General features: G+C 32.0%; 1 protein-coding gene across 1 annotated transcript; it reads left to right on the forward strand.

Annotated features, from left to right (window-relative positions):
• The first annotated feature begins 975 nt into the window (after positions 1 to 975).
• On the forward strand, positions 976 to 3,289 carry LOC104588690 (E3 ubiquitin-protein ligase At4g11680-like). Its single transcript, XM_010246725.3, has 3 exons — positions 976 to 2,068; positions 2,174 to 2,555; positions 2,959 to 3,289. Exons 1-3 carry the CDS (start codon positions 1,560 to 1,562, stop codon positions 3,106 to 3,108), a joined length of 1,041 nt encoding a protein of 346 aa, XP_010245027.1. The 5' UTR covers positions 976 to 1,559; the 3' UTR covers positions 3,109 to 3,289.
• Positions 3,290 to 22,391: the final 19,102 nt, after the last annotated feature.

Consider the following 22,391-nt stretch of genomic DNA (forward strand, 5'->3'; position numbering starts at 1 on the left):
AAAGTTCATTTGATCTTACTGATATTTGGTATGCCCCACATCTTAGATTTAGATGCATGGAGATTTCATTACATGCATGCATCATGCATGTAGTAGGCTGACACTTCTCCTGTCAATCCAGTGTTTGGTGTTCTTGTTCATCAGTAGGAAGTAGGTTAATTTGCTTTCCTGATTATTGTTGAGTTCCTCCAAAAAATTATTAATTGTTGTTTGGAGATTTATTAAAGAACAACACTACTATTACAAACCTATAATCTACCCAAAACGATGTCTCTGGTTGGTTGGCAACTCAATTCCGTCAGCGTTTCGATAGTTGAATGCTCAAGCAAAAGTCCACTCAGAAGAAGGAGATTACCAATATGCCACTATCTGTTCATCGAAACGATCAACCTGATCCAATTTGATTAGAGTTGGGCGGTTTTTTAATATTTTTAGTTGATTTTCGTATGGCGATCAAAACTAACTTGATTCAATTATAAATATATATTAATATTTTATATTTTAAATTTAATTTTTTAATATAAAAAGCTGAAAATTTCTTATATTTCGATTATTTTTAATTTAAATATTATAAATTTAATTTTTTTAATAATATTACTATAATTTTATTTTTTTTAACCGACCAACCAAATCAATAAACCGATCCAGTTTTGATTAATGATCCATCAGTTTCTGGTAACCCATTCCCCGTTCGATTCGGTTGGTCAAACAGCTCGAGCGAACCGAGCTGTGAACACCCTCTGAAGGCTATTTTGGTTATTAAGGATAGAAGCTGTGGTTAGGTTAGGTGATCCAGCGACCAACCCCACCACCTCTTAACAAGGAGGTTAAACCTCACAACCTCCGCCAGTCCGCCATCGTCACGATTCGAAAAAGAAAGCTTACAAAAACATCAAAGCGTTCCTGAACTCTTATCTTGTTCGTGTTCTATTTTTCTCGTTTAATATAAAATACAAAGGAAATAGCCTTTTCGTTATCACCAAAATCAATCTCCTTTCTTTTAATGATATCTTAATTCTCCTGGGGAGGTTTGCGGTTGAAGAACCGTTGCTCTCAGCTTTCTACATTTCAGACCTTTTATTTTTTTTATTTTTGCTTCTTAAATAAACCAATTAACGATGAGAAGTAAGTTAGGCCAACAGTTGGTTTCCACGATTCCCTTGGAACGGAAGCAAAGCTGTTAGATTTTTGGTCACCATCTGAACCCAACTCGATCCACCTGCTAGCTAAGCTTTCTGCTTCTTCTTCTTCTGCTGCTACTGCTGCTTCTCAATCCCATATTTACAGTTGAGCTTGATGGCATTCATCAATCCATGACAACCCACTACAACGAACTTCTAATTGAAGAAAGTTCGCTGGTTCAATTGGGTGATCATCTGGTTTTTTATTTCAAGTTTTTATGTCAAGTAATCTCCATGTTAAAGTAGGAGTTCAGATCGATAATGCTTTGATTGGATTACCATTGCTTGGCATTAATTGTTGCTTATTCCAGTCAATCTCCTGGTCCTTGTTGAGATTCATATTCTCTTCTTCGAATTCAATTTCATCATTACCTCCCCATGAATACTCGGTATTACTTTACGCCAGATTCATTGTATGGTTCTGGTATTCAGGTTACATTTTCATCACCTTCTCCGGCTGGAGAAGGTCATCATGCGGCCGCCGGCGGTGTTCGAAGCGGGTCAACCCGCACGCCCTCTTCGTCATTCCTGGTTAGGACGGCGATGAGGATATCGAGAGCAAGGTGGTTCAATTTTCTCAGAAGAGTCTTTCATTACCAGAATGCATCAAGGTCCGACCTAGGATCAAATCCTTTCAATTCTGGCACTTGGATCACGTTGGAGCTACTAGTTTTAATCGTTCAACTAACACTCATAACAATTACTCTCTCAATTTCCACGGAGGAAAAGCCAGTATGGCCTTTGAGGGTGTGGATTGTTGGCTACGACCTCGGCTGCCTGCTCAGTTTGCCTCTACTATACTGGCGTTATCAGCATCCTCATGCCGCCCAAGGAAACAATTCTGGTCTTTCTGATGTAGAGCAGCAGAGAAGCAGTGATGAACCAAGGTACTGAATACTTCTTGATCTCTGTCCATCTTCTTCACTATTGTTGTATAGCTTTATTCCCCATCACCTGCATCCTAATTACCAGTATTAATTCCATGCAAACAGGAGGTCACACCTGATGAACAGAGCCCGGACTTTGCTTGAGCTGTTCTTCGCAATATGGTTCGTGATGGGTAATGTCTGGGTCTTTGATTCTCGCTTTGGATCTTTCAACCGAGCTCCAAAGCTTCATGTCCTCTGCATCTCTCTGCTGGCTTGGAATGCTGTCACCTACTCCTTTCCCTTCCTATTGTTTGTGTTACTCTGTTGCTGCGTTCCGTTGATCAGCAACCTCCTTGGGTACAACATGAACATGGGGTCTGTCGAAAGAGGAGCCTCTGATGATCAGCTCTCGAGGCTCCCCAGCTGGAGATACAAAGAAGTTGAAGCTAACATAGAGCTTGGTGATGATGCTCAAAGCAGTTCAGAACTTGCAAATGAGAACTCGGTAAGTTTTACTTTTCTCTACTATGGAATTAATTGCATGTATATTTCAGCAGATCATTGTAGTAAGGGTCCATTTGGTTGTAACTGCTTGGATCAGAATCGATTGTAACTGCTTGGTTGGGTGAAATTGGAACCCGATTGTCATTCTTGATGGAATGTCATTTCTCCATTTGATCAGGGAATGGTCATTCGCTCCCCTTTCTTGGGAATGAGAATTCCATTTCAGCGGATTTCGATTCTGATTCTTGTCTGAACCAAACGTGACGGGAATAAACAATTCTGATTTTGATTCTGAATTCCATTGCAAACCAAATGGACCTAAGATGAAAAAAAAAAAAAAAAAAAACCATGATAAACTAACAGAGTTGTCTTTTTTGTCTCTCCTGCTGTGCGTTGGATAACAGGAATGTTGTATATGCCTAGCGAAATACAAAGACAGGGAAGAAGTGAGGCAGTTGCAATGTTCCCATGTGTTTCACCTAAAGTGTGTAGATCAATGGCTCCGAATAATATCTTGTTGTCCTCTCTGTAAGCAAGAATTAGAGAGACTATAAAAATCAAGATATATGAAAGCTGAGGTGCTAAATTCCTACGCGAGGATCTGTTCATATTCATGTATTTACAAGATTATCTGAGGTTGTTTGTCCTGTGGATATTCTATCTTTATTATCAGAAATTCAATCCCTGTTAGCAGCTGTGAATGAGACTCTACTCGAATCCATGCATGGCTATCAACACCTAGGGGCTACATAATTTGGTATCATTTGTCATTAATTAAGTTTGTAATCCCAAAAGCACAAAACCCCATTTTTAAAAAAGCAATTCATTCCAAGCATTCAAAACACTTTTTAATTTGTCTCTTTTTTATTTGTCCTGGCCCAAAGCTCAAAAGGAAAAAGTTTATATCCAAATGAAGGCTCATGCAAATAAATTATTTATTATCAATTTTTTTGAACATTCAAAACTATTGGTAAATATTTTAGTAAAGAAACATTTAGATTGGAAAAGCATTTAATTGTTTAATTTTTTTCTTCATCACCAATTTACCAAAACTTAACTAACAAGTTAGAACAGGCCAAATAATAATTTTAGGCATTGTGTGGTTTAAGGTTGTGGCTTTAGATTACTAAGTTTTTGAAAGCAATTCTTACCAAACACTCGAAACACTTTTTGGAATTTTTGGTTGATTTTTATTTCTATAGTTCTATCGGCCCAAAGCTCAAAAACAAAAAGTATATTGAAAGGAAGCCTCACACAAATAAATTATTTATCATGAAATTTTTTAATATAAAAAACTGTTAAATATATTTTAGTAAAGAAACATTTAGGGTCGGATTAGTTTGTTATCAGAATTTGAATTGGTATCAGTATCAAAATTCCTTGGAATTGGAATCAGAATGGTCTATTCCCACATTCTATTTGATTCAAACAAAAATTGGAATAAATTGGAATGAGATTTCATTCTTAAGAGAGAAAGAGGGAATGGTCATTCTCTTAAATGGGGTACTAGCAAGAATAAAAATGGAATTTCAATTCTACCAAACCAAACAGTTAGAATAGGAATGACCCATCCAGTTCTGATTCCAGGTCCTATTTCTATGAACCAAACATGCCCTTAAATTAGATATACATTTGATTGCTTAATTATTTCTTCTTCGTCAATTTACCAAAACCTAACTAACAAGCCTAGAACAGGCCAAATAACAATTTTAATCCAGTGACTTCAAAATGAATCAAATAACCACACCCATACAAATAGGATGAGTCAAAAATAAGCTATTTGAGAAATACTGATGGAATAGCTTGAATATCCTAATAACGACAATGGAAGAAAGTAAAATACTTGATAAATAAGCATAGTCGTCTTAGCCTTTCGATGAACGTCTTGTTTTTGTATAGCAAAAAAAGGATGATAAAATTGTTTAGCTGAACATGCAAGAAGTTTGTATTTTAAGATAAAATACTATGTAATTTGAAAGGAATTGTATATAAATAGAGAAAGAAGGTATAACAGGTAAGTCGGTAAATAGGATTTTTCAAGGAATTCAGCTTCAGCCCATTTGAAGAGCCTTTACAGCCTTACATTGGGAATATTTCCGTACTTATGTGCTTTATTTCATGGGGAGATATTCCCGATGCAAAGTTGCAAGAGGCTGTTGGGATGGTATGAGCATGGGCTTGCCCTGATGGAAGCCGATCTCTTGATCAAGATACTCATGCTCTTTTTTCAGATTTATGTGGGTCCATGGAAAATTTATTTTCCCTAAATATCACTTACCCAAGTACCCATCTCCTAGGTGGGTAACTTTTCCACCTAAGGGGAAAATTGCCAATACTTGAATGGGACAAAATTACCCCTTTTAATAATAGATTTATGACTAAAATGGTCATTGTATTATTTACCTCAGAAATAAAAAGAACATGAGTAAGTGTTTCCTGGTAAATACTCATCAGGATAAGTAACTTCTCCAAAAACAGACAGGGCCAAAAAAAATGATGAAATGATTGTTCTCATTTAGGCCTGTGGACTGATATGGTCATGAGCATTATAGGTACTTCAAAAGGACATATATGAAATGTAAACAACAAATTCTAAGCATCAGCAATAGATGGAAATTATACTTTTATCACATCACTTGTTTTACCATGTTACCTGAGTGGATGGATTGCATAGAAATATTAATAGAGCACAAATGTCTTGTACATGTTTGGCATCGATGCTGTAGAAAACGGTGCTGCTGATGTGTGGATTAGAAGCACCGTTTTTTGAGAAAATGGTGTCTTTTTTTCTGTTTGGAAACATTGCTGCCAGGTAGGACATTTCCTGGAGCAACAACAAACAGAAAGTATTGAAAATAGATATGAAACACTGGAACCAAACAAAAAGTGTTTCTGTTGCTCCAGGAAACATCCTATCTGGCAGCAATGTTTCCAAACAGAAAAAAAAAGACACCATTTTCTCGAAAAACGGTGCTTCCAACCCACACATCAGCAGCACCGTTTTCTACAGCATCGATGCCAAACATATACAAGACACTTGTGCGCAGTTAATATTTCTATGCAATCCATCCACTCAGGTAACATGGTAAAACAAGTAATGTGATAAAAGTATAATTTCCATCTATTGCTGATGTTTCTTGGAGCAACAGCAATACTTTGTGTTTGGTACCAATCTTTCATATCTATTTTCAGCACCGGTACCCATTATAGGAAGTCCATGTCACTGCCACATCATGTCCTTGTTGGTAACAATGAGCTGCAATTTGAGAAAACGTCAAATTCGACATTGCTCCAAACTACACCTTCTTAATTTCAAGGCATGGCTTGGAGCACCATTTTTTTATGGAAAAATGGTTTCAAACATATTGGTGTTTTCTAGAGCACCATTTTTTCTGATGTGACGCTGATGTGTCACCATTTTCTGAAGCAACGACATCGATGTCAAACAAATGCCTTAAAAACACTTGTTATGCATTTTCTTTATTCTCCAAATTGAAGAGTGAGGGCAAAAGTTCATGTTCCAAACCAAAGAGGGAAAGAGGTGCATATCAACTATTCAACAAAATTTATTTGTTCTATATAACTGTGTTTGGTTGCACAAGTTTGCATTGATGCAAAATTATGGTAATGCAAATGATTTGGATGTAAATTTTGATTTAATTTTATTTCAAATTTTACCTTATTTTGTTTGATTGTAATACAAATGAAGTAAAATAAGACCTAAAACAAAATTAAACCAGAATTTGCCTTTTTTTTGTTTGCACTCCCATGCATTTGTAATTTTGTACTAGTGCAAATAAAATTGCACTTCAACCAAACGCAGCCGGTGATGTACCATGATTCACAAACACTGAAGTAACTACTTTTATAACAATTTACAGAGTAGAATTTATTGTTGCATTCTATTGAGAAGGGTAGCGTGAAATAAATGAGGTGTCAAGTGGTTTGGCAACAGCTAATGGTGACCTTTGGCTAGGGGTGCAAATCGGGTGGGTGGGCCGGATTTAGCTCAACCCAGGCCTAACTTTAAGAATTGAACCAAGGTTTGAGTCCAGATTAAGCTCAAGGTCAAGCCCAAACTATCCAACCTGAGCCAAGCCTGCACTTAAATTTGGTGCACTCGAGTTGGGCTTGGACCTGGGCCAGACTCAAGTTGATTAATCAGCCCACACTAAAATTGATATCAATGTATGTATACATGCATATATATATATATATATGCAAATATGCTTTACCAAAAACAAGTATGCATGTATGTATGCAAATATTTGTCTATATATGCATATATACATGTATATAGTGGGGTTGGACTTGGATTAGGATGAGATTGGGCTGGGTTTGAACTAATTAAGGGCTAGGCCCAAGCCCAACCCAAAAAATAAAAAAGACCAATCTTTTGGGCGAAGCACATCCCATATAAAATTATTAACTGGATCAATCCGGGCTCAAGTTGGGCCTACCCAAGTTGCACCTCTACCTTGTCATCTTGTGAAGCTAATGAGTATATACATCAGATTAAAAGAAAATTAGAGAAAGATGTGCAGAGGATGAGTGCAGTAAAAATGGTTGTAAATCCAATAATATTGCATGGAACAAAGTATTGGGTAGTGAAGAAATAACATGTCCAAAAAAATCTAGAAGTAACTTAATAATTGATAAAATGAGGGAAGTTGGACTGAGATAAATTGCTTACATGTAGAGAATACCATCCATGACACCAATTAAAAGATGTGATCTGTCATCACAAGTTGAAGGGGAGAAGAGGTAGAGATAAAAGGAAAAGGACATTTGTGAAAGAATGAGAAATGATTTAAAGGTTCATAATTTAATTTAATGATGGATCATGGTGATATATTATATTATACAACTTTATGGGCTATAAGCCCAACCCAACCTGGTCCATGATCACTGTAGTTGTGATTACCAAATGCCCCCAAAATGAATAATGTTTTATTCTTTAGTTTCTATATGTTTGAACATTCAAAGGTTGAGTCTTTGAATGTAAATGTGGGGCCTAAGTGTAAGGCAATGGGCTAGAGTTTCACTCAGAGGATCTGACGAATAAGGTTTCAACTTGGAAGAGGAAAAGGAAGAGGGGAGAACAGAGAAGATGTGGCCGGACCCTTGAAGGGACTGCCTATATATCCTCTCATGAGAGATTAAGTCTTTATTTAATTCTTGAATGGCTCTAATGTAAATGCAAAAATAGTAATAAATTATTAAAAAATGCAACGCAATGAAAGAAATTTAAAACAAATCTAAATTGGTAATTCTTTGATGGAATCCATTCATTCAATTCTAAATTTCCAATAACCACATAGCCAATCCTGAGGCCATATGTTGGACCACACCAAACCTACCTCCTAAATTATATAACATATAACAATAACGAAAAGGACGAAGAAAACCCGTGACTTTATATGACATCAATTATTATGTTGGTCTCCATCACCAAATATATATATATATATATATATATACTAGTAATTAAGTACATGTGTTGCACGTGAAAAATTTTTCTTCATGTTAATTACTTGAATTTTAGATATATCATAGTTAAGATAGAAATTAACAATATGATTAAAAATACACTTGAATGCTTGTACCAAATAACAATTATTATTATTATTATTATTATTATTATTATTATTATTATTATTATTATTATTATTATTATTATTAAATTTTGTATTTCATTTTTATCATAAATAAAAATAATTTTTATTTTAATAATTATTTTTATTTAACATGATGAATATATAACATTAGAAATGTTTTCAAGTGTTTTTGTCAAAATTCTATACATTTTCATTTTTGGTGTTCTATCTTTTTTTAAATATTTATTATTCAATTATGACATCATGGGTTTCTTAGAAAAGTTGGATCATTGACCCATCAGCTAGATAAGAAATATTATAGTCATAACCGGCTATGCATTTAAAATTAGGATACAAGTTAGTCTAGAAATCAACAAAACTCTAATAATCGGCTCTACATTTCAAATTATAAAATCCCCTGCCATGTCATCATAGGCTTATGTGGTTATTGCCAACATGGGACTCTTAATCCATGTTGGACACAACAAAAAGCTTATACTGAAATTGCCCTTTAATGTTGGGTGATTGAAAAATAAGAAAATGGTTTTTAGTCTCTCTCTCTCTCTCTCTCTCTCTCTCTCTCTCTCTCTCTCTCTCTCTCTCCCTTAATCTTTCTCATTCTCTTTCTCGGTCAATCTCTTCTTCTCTCATAATTTCTATAGTTCTCCCTTAGTTTCTCTCACACTCCTCTTGTTCTTTTTTTATTTTCTTACACACTTATATAGTATTAATTAGACCGTACAAAAGAACATGACCAACTTGGTATAGTTCAGAAATCATTATACCAATTTGATAAAAGTTCACAAGAAACTCTTGGCTATGAAATTTACACCAACTTGATAGAAATTTATAACTTGATTGTACAAGTGGTTTGTCCCTTTAGTGAAATTGATCCAACCTGATAGAAATTTATAAATTTCATTAATTAATTTTAACACCAATGTAGTTAAATTAATTAATTAAATTAATTTGGGTAGTTGAAATAATTTGTAAAATATTTTTTATATTTTCAATAATTATTGATATTATTGAATTTATTTAGTAAATATCAACACCTATACAATAATTTTCATAAATTTGCTAAATTGAAAATTTTAATTACTAAGAATTACTTGCTGAAAATTACTGATTTTGGTAATTTAATTTCAGAATTTTTTGAAAATTAATTATTGAAATCAATAATTACTAAAAATTTAATAATTAATTAAAATATTAATAAATACAAATTTAATAATTAAATTTTATCAGTAATTTAGTAGTTATTGATATTTTTAGTAATTGTGTTCAATTTATTATTATTTGATATTTAATGATATTATCAAATAATAATTAAAACATTTCAATAATTTTTTAGTGGAAAATTAATTTCAATAAATATAAATTTATTTTTATATTTTTAGTAATTTTGATATTTATTATATTTTTTAGCAGTAATTAGTGATTTTGTTAATTTAATGAAAGTCAAATTATAAAACTTCCAATTTTTCAAATAAATAATTGAAAATTTTTAACAATTTCCATAAGCATTGGATGCTATATTATAATTACCATAATTAATGGAACTATATTTATGGGTTTGGTGGGTGTTATGGGTTTAGGGAATGACCCCTAGGGTAGGAATGGCAATGGGCGGGTTCGGGGTAGGGATCATAGTCCCCATCCCGAACTCGAGTTTTAAGTTAATCCCTGTCAAAAATTTTAGCCTACATCCTTGGTCCTCAATAGAGAGGGCTTCCCCATCAGGGACCTGAATCCCTAAATTTTTTAATTGAAAGTTTGTGTTTAGAAAGGTATTTATTTAAAATAAAGGAAAAATTAAAATGTAAATAATATTTTAAATATATTTTGATATATATAATATAAATAATATTATATATTTAATAATAATATATACACATATATTTAATATATATAATTGGGGCCAAGGCAAGGTGTGGACTTCACTCCCCGTCCCCCGATTAGGTATTCTTATTAGTACGACTAGTAAATTACCAAAATTAAATATGCTTATTAATTATTGTTATTAACTAATTCATCATGATATTTTAGAGTATTTTGGGTCAAATACTAATATATTCATGTTAATGAACAACATTTTATAGAAATTGAAAACTTTTTAACTAATTTCTATAAAATTGAGAATTATATTTAACAATTATCAAAAAGTATAAAATTTCAGTTATTGCTTTTATTATAGTTAATAACTGAATACAAATGGGGGAATAAAATATTATAATGTTGGAAAATAAAATTATTAATTAATTCATATTGGAAAATAAAAGATAAATTAGTGTAATTTTGTTAGTAAACTACCTAATAAAATAAATATTCAATAACAATTTAAAATATTTTTCAATAAATATCCATAATTACACAAATGTAATAACATTTTCAAAAATTTTCATAAAACTACATTTTCGTAAAATAACATGTTGGAAATTAAAAGATATAAAATTTTTGAAAGTTTATATTTAAAATGTATTAAATAATTATTAAAAATTATTGGAATATTTTGGAAATTTTAGGAAAACTTCTTACATTTGATAGATTTTGGAAAGATATTAAAAAATTATGTAATTTTCATTGTAAATTATTGAAAATTATTAAAGATAAATGAGTATGGGAAAGGGAAAACTGTAATTTGAACCAATAATTATAGAAATTATTAAGATAAATTAGTATAATATTGGAAAATAAAATTATTGATTAGTTTATATTAGAAACTGTAAGATAAATTAGTGTAATTTTGTAGGTAAACCATTTAAAAAGAAAATAAATTATTTAATAAAAATTTAAGAATAAATTGAATAAATTTTTAAAATTACGCAAATGTAATAAATTTTCCAAAATTTTCATAAAATTACATTTTTTGAAAATTAAAGACAATTTAGTGTACTTTTAGAAATTTACCATGTGACTGATATTCACTATATCCTTTTGATCATTTTTGTCATCAAATTGAATATTGGGTTTACGGAGAGTGGGTGCCTTGCCTTGAACCCACTTGACACTAGGGATGAGGTGGGGAAAATTCGAGTATTCCCCATTCTTGACGAGGAGTGGGTACCTTGCCCTGAACTCACTCAACACTGAGGACGATGCAGAGAAATTCAATGATTCCCTGTCCTTAATGGGGACTGAGTGCCTTGCCTTGAACCCGCCCGACAGTAAGGATGGGGCAGGGATGGGGTAGAGTGTCTTGACTACGGGGCGAGGACAGGGATGGGGTGCCCCACCCCGAACCCACCCCATTGCCATTCCTATATAATTGTTAATTGTTAGTAAAATTAATAAAAAGGTTAGCTTTTGTAACTATTTTAATTTATTTAAAGTCAATCAATTTTTCATTTAAAAATAATGAAAATAATAACAATTACTAAAATTACTACAAATGATTAATAAATTATATTTATTAAAAATTATTTGTTCATATTAAATTAATAACAATAAATATTTTTGTATAAATCAACATTAAATGAAAAAAAAAAACACAATTATTAAAATTTTAAATATTAACAATAACTTTGAATACTTTTAGTTAATTAATATCAAATTTTGATTATTAATTTATCAATTAATTAATAGTAAATAAAATTATTCGATCTTTCAAATTTTCCCATGCATCACATGGGTCCCCACTAGTGATATATAAAACACAACAATCTAAAAATTTTCTCTTTTTTCTAAATTTTTTATTTTTTTATTCCATGTCATTTTTTAAACAACCAATGAGATGCTCTCCTTCCCCATAAAAAATTATCTAAAATCTCTCTCTCTCTCACACACACACACGCACATACACACACACACACACACACACACATTCCCAATAACCTAAATAATATCCCCTCTTAAAATTTCTCCTAAACTACCTCCCCCACTATCCCCCACTTTCTCCTAAATTATCTCTGATTCCTATTTATCTCCTAAATTATCTCCAACAGAGAGCTTCTCTCTTAAATCATCTCTAACTCCTATTTATCCTCTCCCCCAATTTGTATCTATATCTATCTGAAGTTTGAATTACAAATAAAAAATATATTTAAATGTTCTAACAAAATTATATAATAACTTTAAAATATACATTAAAAACATAAAAAAATTAATTATAATAAATTTAATAGTATTCATATTATTAATAATTTTATATTTTTACAAAGTTCATCTTAGTACTATGTACTAATAATATAAATTATGGTTTTCAGGATTATTCAATTTAAATGTTATTTAAATAATAAAAACTTAACATTAAAATATATTATTTAAATATTTCAATAAGTAATTATCTTAAATAAAAATATTAAATATAGATAACTAATTATATAAAAAAATAGTTAATATTATGTAATAAATTTAAATTAAATAAAATTCAAATAATGAAAATTTTAAATATTTTATATATTATTTAAATATTTAAATAATTAAGTACTTTAGCTAACACAATATTTTACATAACTATATTTTAAATACTTAAAAATAATGAATTTATGTAATAAATTTAAATTTTTTCTTAAAACTAGATAAATAATAATAATATAATATTAAATTAATAATAATTTAATATTTAATAAAATTAATTACACAATTATGTAATAGTAGTACAAATTATAATTTCATAGATTATTAAATTCAATAAATAATCAATATTTCAAAATTTAAATAATATACAATAACTAATTTTACTTATATCAATTAATAATTCTAGAATATATGTTTCAAAAAATTAATATTTATTAAGAATAATTTTAAAATCTTAATCTATTTTTATTATGTATTTATATATACTAAAATTAATACTTGTTCTATTTTCATTAATTATTTATTTTTTGTTATTATATTTTCAATAATTATGTATAAATCTATTTTTGTTTTGTTATTTAACAGAAAATTTTCAATAATTATTAGAGATTAAACTACGGCTATTTAACTTTTTAAATTTAATTTATTGTATTTATTGTACTTTTGTTATAATGTATTGTTTAATATTTATTAGAGATTAAACTATTATTTGATATTACATTATTTATTGACTATTTTAACATATTTTTAGTATTTATTGTATTTTTATAATTTTTGTATTTCTTGTATTCTTATTATCAATATATTTTCAATAATTATGTATTTTTGCTATAAAATTTCAATAATTATTAGAGATTAAGCTATTGTTATTTATTAGTGATTAGACTATTAATTTAGCTGATATTAGGAGTGTTTATGGGTTGGTTCGGTTCAGTTGTAGGTTGTTTGGCCAACCAAATCGACCTTGTCAAGTTGGGGAGTTGGTCACCTGAAACTATCTAAACATTAGTGAAAATTGGCCAACTCGGGTTGTTTTGGTTTGGGTCAATTTTTGGTTTGGTCAATCAGTTCAAAAGATTTGAACTTAAAAAATTAAATTTAAATTTAAAAAAAATTACAGTGGCATTACTAAAAATTAAATTTATGATACAAATTTTTTTAGACTAAGAAATATGGAAATTTTTCCACTTTCCTATATTAAAAAATCTATATAGATAGATAGATAGATAGATAGATAGATAGATAGATAGATAGATAGATAGATAGATAGATAGATAGATAGATAGATAGATAGAAAGAGAGAGAGAGAATGGTATAAATAAATTAGATAAAAAATGATTAAAATATTATATAGTATTAATGAAACTAACTAAAATGACTGATATTATATTTTATGAACAGAAAATAATTAAAAATTACTTATACAAAACATGAACATATTAGTAAAATACAACATGCAAATCAATTTTACTAATAAGTACAATATAAACATATATATTCAAATTGAATCAAATCCAATTATATCAAATCAATAGGGGTTGATCCATATTCGAACCAATTATAAATGGATTGAATCCAAATCATTTTTAATGGGATCGAATTCGAATTCAAATTCAGACATTCAGATATCATTTACAGCCCTATGTGGGCATGACCCTCATACTCTTTTAATCTCTATACAGCCAATAAACTCAACCCAAGCTCTTCATTACTTAGGGTCCGTTTGGTCATAGTTGGAATTAGAATCGGCATTGAAATCCTTTAGAGCCAGTAGGGGTGGATTTGAGCCGAGCCGAGCTTGAATAGATAGAACCTTGAGCTCGAGCTCGACTCGAGTCAAAAGCTTGTAAGCTCGAGCTCGACTTGAGAAGAATGTTTTATAAAAAAAATTATATATAAAAAATATTTTTTATTTGATAGTTAAAAAATTAAGAATTATAATAATTTGTTATTATTATATATAAAAATAAAAATATTATATATAATAATAATAATAATAATAATAATATATTATTATTATTATTATTATTATTATTATTATTATTATTATTATTATTATTATTATTATTATTATTATTATTATTATTATTATTATTATTATGTAGCTATTCGAGTTGGCTCGGGAGCCTCACGAGCTGAGCTTTATTAGGCTCGAGCTCGGCTTGATAATAAACAAGCCTGTAAATTAGGCTCAATCTCCTCTCGAAGCTTGTTGAAACCGAGCCGAGCCGAGCTCGAGTAGCTCGTGGTCACCCCTAAGAACTAGAATCGGAATGGTCTATTCCTATAGTCTGCTTGGTTCAAACAGGAACGTAAATGGGAATTGGAATCAACAGGTATGGGATCTCATTCCCAAGGGAGGGGGATGGAATTACCATTCCCTCAAATGGGGGAATGCCATTCCACCAAGAATGGGAATGATTCCACCCAACCAAATAGTTGGAATTAGAATAACCCATTTGTGGTTGATATTCCAAACCCCTATTCTTGCAAACCAAACAGGGCCTTAATAAATTACATAACACAGTTCACAAGTGACTAAGAGTGTAAATTGATCGAATCCGAATCAAATCAAGCAATATCTGAATTCGAATCCGATTAGAAAATCCGATATCCAAATTCGACTCGATATTTGACGGATATTGAAAATTAATATTCAAATTCGATTAAATATCCGAATATTCGATTCGATTTGATTCAAATTCGACCAATTAATTATTTTAGGTTATTAATAAATATTTTATTTATTTAAAGTATATAAACATATAAATTATTTATACAATTTAATTATTATATATATTATAAAACATTTAAATATCTTATATATTATATGTAAGAATCAAATAATCGGTTGAATTTGGATATTTATCGAATCGAATCAAGTCATATCCGAATTCAACTGGTTAGATATTTGAATTATCTAAATTCGATTCGATTATATTGAATCTCGAATTTGAAATCAGATTTTTTAACACCCCTACAAGTGATCACTAATCAAATATATACCACAACTATTGATGCATATATGTTCCAAATTGTGCAGAACTGTTGCTATGGGTTAGTTTGGAAAGAGTACAAATATAAATATATATAGTGCAAATACTTACAAAATAATATAAAATACAAGCTAAGTTTCGCACTCTACATATTTTTTATTTATACTAGCCCTAGGGTTAGCGGTTAAGGGGATGGGATGGACTACCCACATTTTTGTAGCCCAATGAAACATAAACTTTTAATCAGTGATGTTGGTAACAAGATGGAGACACTATAGTAAAATAATATTTTGACTTTTTTGTGAATATAATATTTTCACACATTTGATTTGGTCACTATGGAACTTTTAATCTTATGAAAACTTTCTTCTCCCGTCTATATTTAAGGGGGTGTTCTTTAAAGTGGATGAGAAATTGATGGATGTAGACTGGTCCACACCACACCCTGTGGTAGGGACTAATCTGCACCATTGTCTACAGTTGTTCTGAATTGTGGACAAAACTATGTGGATATAAGTATATTAAAAAAAATTAAAATGGTTCATTGTTTAGAAAAAGAGGTCTTCTTTCTATAATATATAAATATATTAAAAAAAATTAAATGAAGGTCTTTTTCCTTGGTGAAACTATGTCTTTGGTAATGGAGCAAAGTGATAGAAGAGAAGCTCTCTTCTAATGGTAAAAGATGTAGGGCAACACAAGGGTAGTGATGCATTGTATCAATGATAAAAGCATAAATGGGCGTGGACCAAATGCATCCACATGAAAAATCCATTGAAGAGAAATTTGAAGTGATGAGATATCCTTCGTGTGGACGCTCGAATCTTGCGGAATAGAATGGGCGAATTTCAAAAAATTTTTCTCCATCTTACTGAGAATCGTATTCCCTATTTTAGAAAAATCATATTTTTCAAGGATCAATCTTGAACCAAGAACCGAACCAGATCTGAACAAAAGCAGTAGGAGAGAGATATACTTGATACGGAGAAATAGTATCTCCTAATGAAGGTGTTCACGCCCAAGGAATGAACCAAAATCTGCTCCCACTGAAGATGGCGCAGTGTAGGATGGAGTAGAATCAACAGCCTTCTTCACAAGAACCAGATCCTTCGCAAGAATTAGCTAGATGGCACGTGAGCACTACTTCCAATCAGCCCTTTCACAAAGGACTGATATCAAGATCCAATCTTGATCACTCCTACTGGCAACAGGAGATTGAACTGGCAGATGTGGCGACGGCAGGAAGGATGCGGCAAGAGAGATTCAGCGCAATGATGCTGAATTCTCTCTTCTATGATTTCAACTCTGAAGAGGATGTGAATATGTGTCTACTAAAGGCTGCCACCCCCTCCTCCTTTTATAAGCTTAAAGGGATCAACTCCTAATCCCATTAGGAGTTGCTGATCCAAATCATATTTGGATCAAAATTCCCTTTAAGTGATAAGGGTAAACCCTTATCTTATCCGCAGATTAGATCAGCCCCCCTCCTAATCCTATTAGGAGGTTTCCAGATCTGAATCACATTCAGATCTAGACTCTCTGAGTGGATAGGGTTAATACCCAATCCTATCTACTAATCTAATATCAGAATTCGCCCCTTATTTAACTGATCAAATCAGCCCAGTTCGAAATGGGATTTAGGCCCAATTAGGTTATGTGCTCACTTAGCCTTCCAAACTGTTGCCCAGTTGGGCTTCCTTGTATGGCGTGGGACCCAAACATTGATCTATACATCAGCCACATGGGTTCAGCCCAGCCTTTGTTACAAGGCCTGGCTGAATACACTGTTATAGACAGTGCACCCCCTATAACCCATCACATGGGCTCTATGGGCCCAACACTTACCCTAAGTGGTCCCTGGGCCAAACCACCTTGTAACACCCAGGGATTGTGGGCAGATGCAAGATTAACCCATCAGGTATTACCCTCAATGGTCTTACACTTAACCTCTCAGCCCATAATGATCAAACACTGCCCGACAAGAGAAGACCTCTCCCTCGGCTGCAAGGAACAGTGTTGCACTCTCTGCTCACATGGATCCCGGGAATTAAAACATTTTGCAAACGTTTGGAATTAAACCAAGACTGTCGGGCAGTGTTGGAATTAAACCAAATCTGCTCCCACTGTCCGACAAGAGAGAGTGCATCCCCGATCATTACTTTTGTCCGACAAAGGGGTTGATCCTGTCACTATGATCACCCACTCAGATGAATTCTCAGACTGTCCCAACATACCCAGGTTTTGACCCCCGCTAAGGATCTCACTAATTGGCATATCAAAGATAGCCCAATCCGACACCTAGTGCAGTATCATAATCGAGTCTAGGGGTCAGGTGTAACTTTCCAATTTTGCCCATCAATCTCCAAGGTCTAGGGCAATACTGGAAATCTGGTCTGGTTCAAAGATTCAATTAATCCTACACTGTATGTGCCTTGGGTCTCACCCTGGCGGCTGAGACAGGCCACCCCAACACTTGGCAGTACACCAGTGTTAGCCTTGGCAGGATAAATCTCCCCAGACTTATCTAATGGCTGTGAACATTCTAAACTAACACGAGTTTCATAAGTGTCCAGTTTAAGAGTATTACACAGAAACACACCACATGAACATGAATCAAATATGTACTTTATTCATTTACAATAAATTCATAATGTATATCATTCTGATTGGAGCTAAGGGCATACAACTGTCTAACAAAATTGGCTTGTGGACAAGGAAGGTTCACAATATATTGTGGACCAGTCCCGTCCACACCACACCAAACATCTATTTCATCTTGTGGAGTGGACCGAAATGGTCCATCCATGAGATGACCACACTTTCGAGCACCCCCTAAGTTGATACTATTAGAGGGCCAAAGACATTTCTTTATTCCATTGGTTAGGCATAGTATTCATCATCTAGGACATGGTTTTGAAAACTGAACCAGACTAGACGGTCGGACCAGTTGATTCAGGAACTGGTCAAGCAATGAGTTTTATTTCACCCTAAAACCGTTCTTGGGCCAAAAACCATTGATTTGGTTAACAACCCATGACCCGGGTGGTGGAACCTTCGACCCGTCGTCCCAAACAATGGTTTTTGGCTGTTTTTCATTTATATATATATATATATATATATATATATTTTTTTTTTTTTTTAATTTTTTAAAATCAAAATGGGCCATCCATTCGAATCGGACAATTAGACTATTCGACCCAGGAACCAATCTCCAAAGTGGTTCCATGTCTGATCCGGTTTCTTAAATCTTGGCCTAGGATACCATCAATTTAATAAAATGATTTAATTTTTTAACAACAGATCGGAAAAACAGAGAATAGACAATAGATCATAACTTTTCTTTTTGGTAATTAAACAACATAACAAAATTTAATCTTACTTTTTGCTCCTAAAACCATCCAACCATGCTATTTCCTTCATCTTCTTAGTTGTTGGTTATCTTCCTCTTCACCAGAGATTCTGCTATCGTGGTATAGAGAGGGAGAGGGCTAGGTCCTGTTTTTAAGATTTTTAAATAAAAAATTTTATTTGATTTTCTTTCAGAAGCATATGAAAGTTTTTCCATAAGTAGTTTCTAGACAATTAACCATAATGTGGCTATAATAAATACTTGAATCCTTCTTATTAAGTCTACCCCTATCTTTCACTCAACTAAAAAAAATTATCCAACTAAACCCTAAATTAGCATTAATCGCATAATAGGGATTCTTATTGTCTAATTAAAATTAATATTAATTCAATAAGAGGTGTCTTTTGTATTTTTTTTTTCAAGTTTTGGTGTTTAGATGATTCCATATGCATGTTCATGAATTTTTAATTTTTATTCTAAATAATAGGGGGAATTTATAGAGTAGTTGATTGATATAGGATTTCAGCAAAAACATAAATAATGATAAATTATTGATTATGGGATCTCCACTCACCATTTAGTGGTACTTATGTGTGTAATTGAGAATTTATGGACAGTTGCAATGAATTCAATGAAAATTTGAAAATAATAGGTGTATAATTGAGAATTTATGGAGAATTGCAGTAGTAAGTTTAATAAAAATAACAGGTAGCATCAAGCAGGTCACCACCGAATAGTGTACGTGGCAATTTATGATAAATCAAATACTCAAAAGACAAAAAAAGAACATTCAAAAACAAAACTTGTTGAGGGCAAAGATGGAAAGTAAAATCAAAATACAAAGTTTGCATTTTCATTTTTATCATTGAAAAAGCTTTGATGGGGTAGGTACAGACTTCTTCTAAACTGAACCTAGATACTACAACTTCTTACCTTTTACCATAGTTTTTAAAATCGACCCGGAGACCGAACCAGTTAGGGGTTCGGTTACCGAGTCGAATGATTAAAACTGTTCTGCCAAACCATTCGAATGGTTAATCATCCGGGTCAGCGGTTTATTGATCAAAATCAACAGTTTTTTGAGAAATCCCGATTTTAAAGAAAAATGGAACCGATCTGACTGATTCCCGGTTTTTCCGGTCCGACCGTCCGGTCCGAATAACCTTTTGGAAGAAGGTTGTGTGTTGGAAATCAAATTTTATTGGTCATCATCGTCTCGACTCTCGATAGTCCACAAAGCCCAGCTCTGGAATTCCGTTTCTATCTGAAAGAGAAAGGCGGAATAAAAAAAGATAGCGAAGAGAGGGGACATAAGAGTGTTCAAGAAAGATGGCTTAATCTATTGACTTTCCACAATTAATTAGTAATTACTACATCAGTCTCAAGTCCAAAGTCTGAAGTCTGAAGTCATAGCTGATCAATTCCACCTACAATCCGTTCATTCACACAGTTCAAATGAAATTTGTGGACTTGTTGAGCGGCAGCCGGAGCAACCTAATCAATAAGGATATATCTGATGGTTCTAAATTTCTGATCCTGGGTTTCCTGAATTGTAAGAAATAGAAATTTCAATTGTCGACCACCATGAAATTCAACGTTCAACTAGATGAAGGAAAATGAACAAGTTCTGAAACGAATGCTATTTTACAGTGTTTGATTGTTTCAAATTTTACCTTGTTTTGTTTGATTTCAGTACAAATGGAGTAAAATAAAACCTGAAACAGAACAAAGTAAAACCCAAATCAAAATTAAACCAAAATTTGTATTCTTTTTATTAATTTGCACTTTCATACATTTGTATTAATACAAATAAAATTGCATTATAACTAAATCAGCCTTAAGCTTAGTTTGGAAAGAGTATAAATACAAATATATACAGTATAAAACCTTATATTTTGTATCATTTTGTGTTTGAGATATTTTTTATATTAAATCATCCTCTTTTGTCTCTATAAGGACCATATTTGAGTTTAAATCAGCCTCCACAAAATTACCCCCACAAAATCCTACAGCCATGTATTGAGAATATTTCCCGATGATGATATCATCATTTTTGATATTATCATCGGAAAATATTCCTAATAGACGGCGGGAATTGGGACGTTGTAGGGGTCAATCTTGTGAGGCTGATTTGATATCCCATATTTCATTTTTTTTCTTGACACAATACAATACTTTTTTCAACAACTTAACAAATCTTTTCATAATGGGGCTCAAAACCACATCATTTCTGGGACTATCCTGTCCACTTACCAACCAAGCCTGTATCTACTCGGTTTCTCCTTTTGACAGATTATTCTACAATTTTCTAATAATTTTATCAACTCATCATGAGTGGCCAGCTGTCAACCATATGCATGTTTTTTTAGGTTGATTATTAGATTGGGTCTTATGGCGGTTTATTAGTTTCTGCTCTTACAGAAACCCCGACCATTTAAAAATTATTTTCCAAGGAAAACATTGGTGATTGATTTTCCTTCACCTATAACTAAACACAACAAAAGTAATAGACAACAGTTTGGTAGCATAGCATCAACACAATTATATCTGATGTTGAAATGTCTCTCTTATGTCTTAGTAATATATTACAAGACACCCGTGTGATGCACGGGTTGGTGTCAAAAAGATCTAAATTTAAATAACAACATATTTAATTTGAAAAAGTACAGACAAGTCCAATGCAAATTCAAAATGTCAAATACCCTCATTCTATATATCAATGTCCGCCATGAATTAGCATTAATTCCGAACTGCCAACTACCTTAACTGTACTTTGGGCCTAAAAATTTTAATCCTGAGCTGAACCATCATTCTCCTTATTTAATTTTATATTTGTAAAAGTTTAAATAAAATGATTGCGAAGCAATTTTAGAATATATCAATATAATATAGAATCATGTACACAAGTGCGGGGTGAGGAATACTTCTACGTGGAGAACAGGATTTTGTAACTTAGAGCTATGAGAGAGAGAGAAGAGAGAGAGAGAGAGAGAGAGGTGTGCAATTTTTGCTGCAACGTTGGAACTTGGGAAAAATTGCTTTTAGCATGTGGGGAAACAGAGACAAGCTACACTTTTCCTTTCTACTAGCATGGTGGGAAAAACATCTTTACATGTTCTAAAGCCAAGAAGTGTTGTGTACCAAAAATAAATAAACAAAAAAAGCCAAGAACTGTTTTATTTTTTTATACACTAGCTGAAGAGCACATTCTTTTCATGTGTATATAATGTTAAAAATATATGGATATTATGTACATTCTAGGTTTTAACTAGCTTCTCATGTAAAAAAAAAATAAACCAAATTATTTCTTCATCAAAAGAAAATGTGAAAAAGTTTCTCATCTTTAGACAGTAGATTGGTTATTAAACCTGAACTAATAATCAATCACAATGTAAGAATTGTTTAAAGTCCAAACCTTAGGACTGTGTTTGATTGATGTGTAAATGTGAATCAACGTAATACTCAATTGTCGGTTTGCATTTACGCTTATTTGTATTCAGTGTAAAAGTGGACCGATGTAAAATTTTACTTCCAGTCCACTTTTGCAGTTGCTTATTTTTCATGTAAAAGTTACATAAAAAATCAATGTAATCATG

The sequence above is a fragment of the Nelumbo nucifera genome, chromosome 1 (assembly GCF_055504915.1).
Source record: "Nelumbo nucifera cultivar China Antique chromosome 1, China Antique-T2T, whole genome shotgun sequence".
In the NCBI taxonomy this organism is placed as follows: domain Eukaryota; kingdom Viridiplantae; phylum Streptophyta; class Magnoliopsida; order Proteales; family Nelumbonaceae; genus Nelumbo; species Nelumbo nucifera.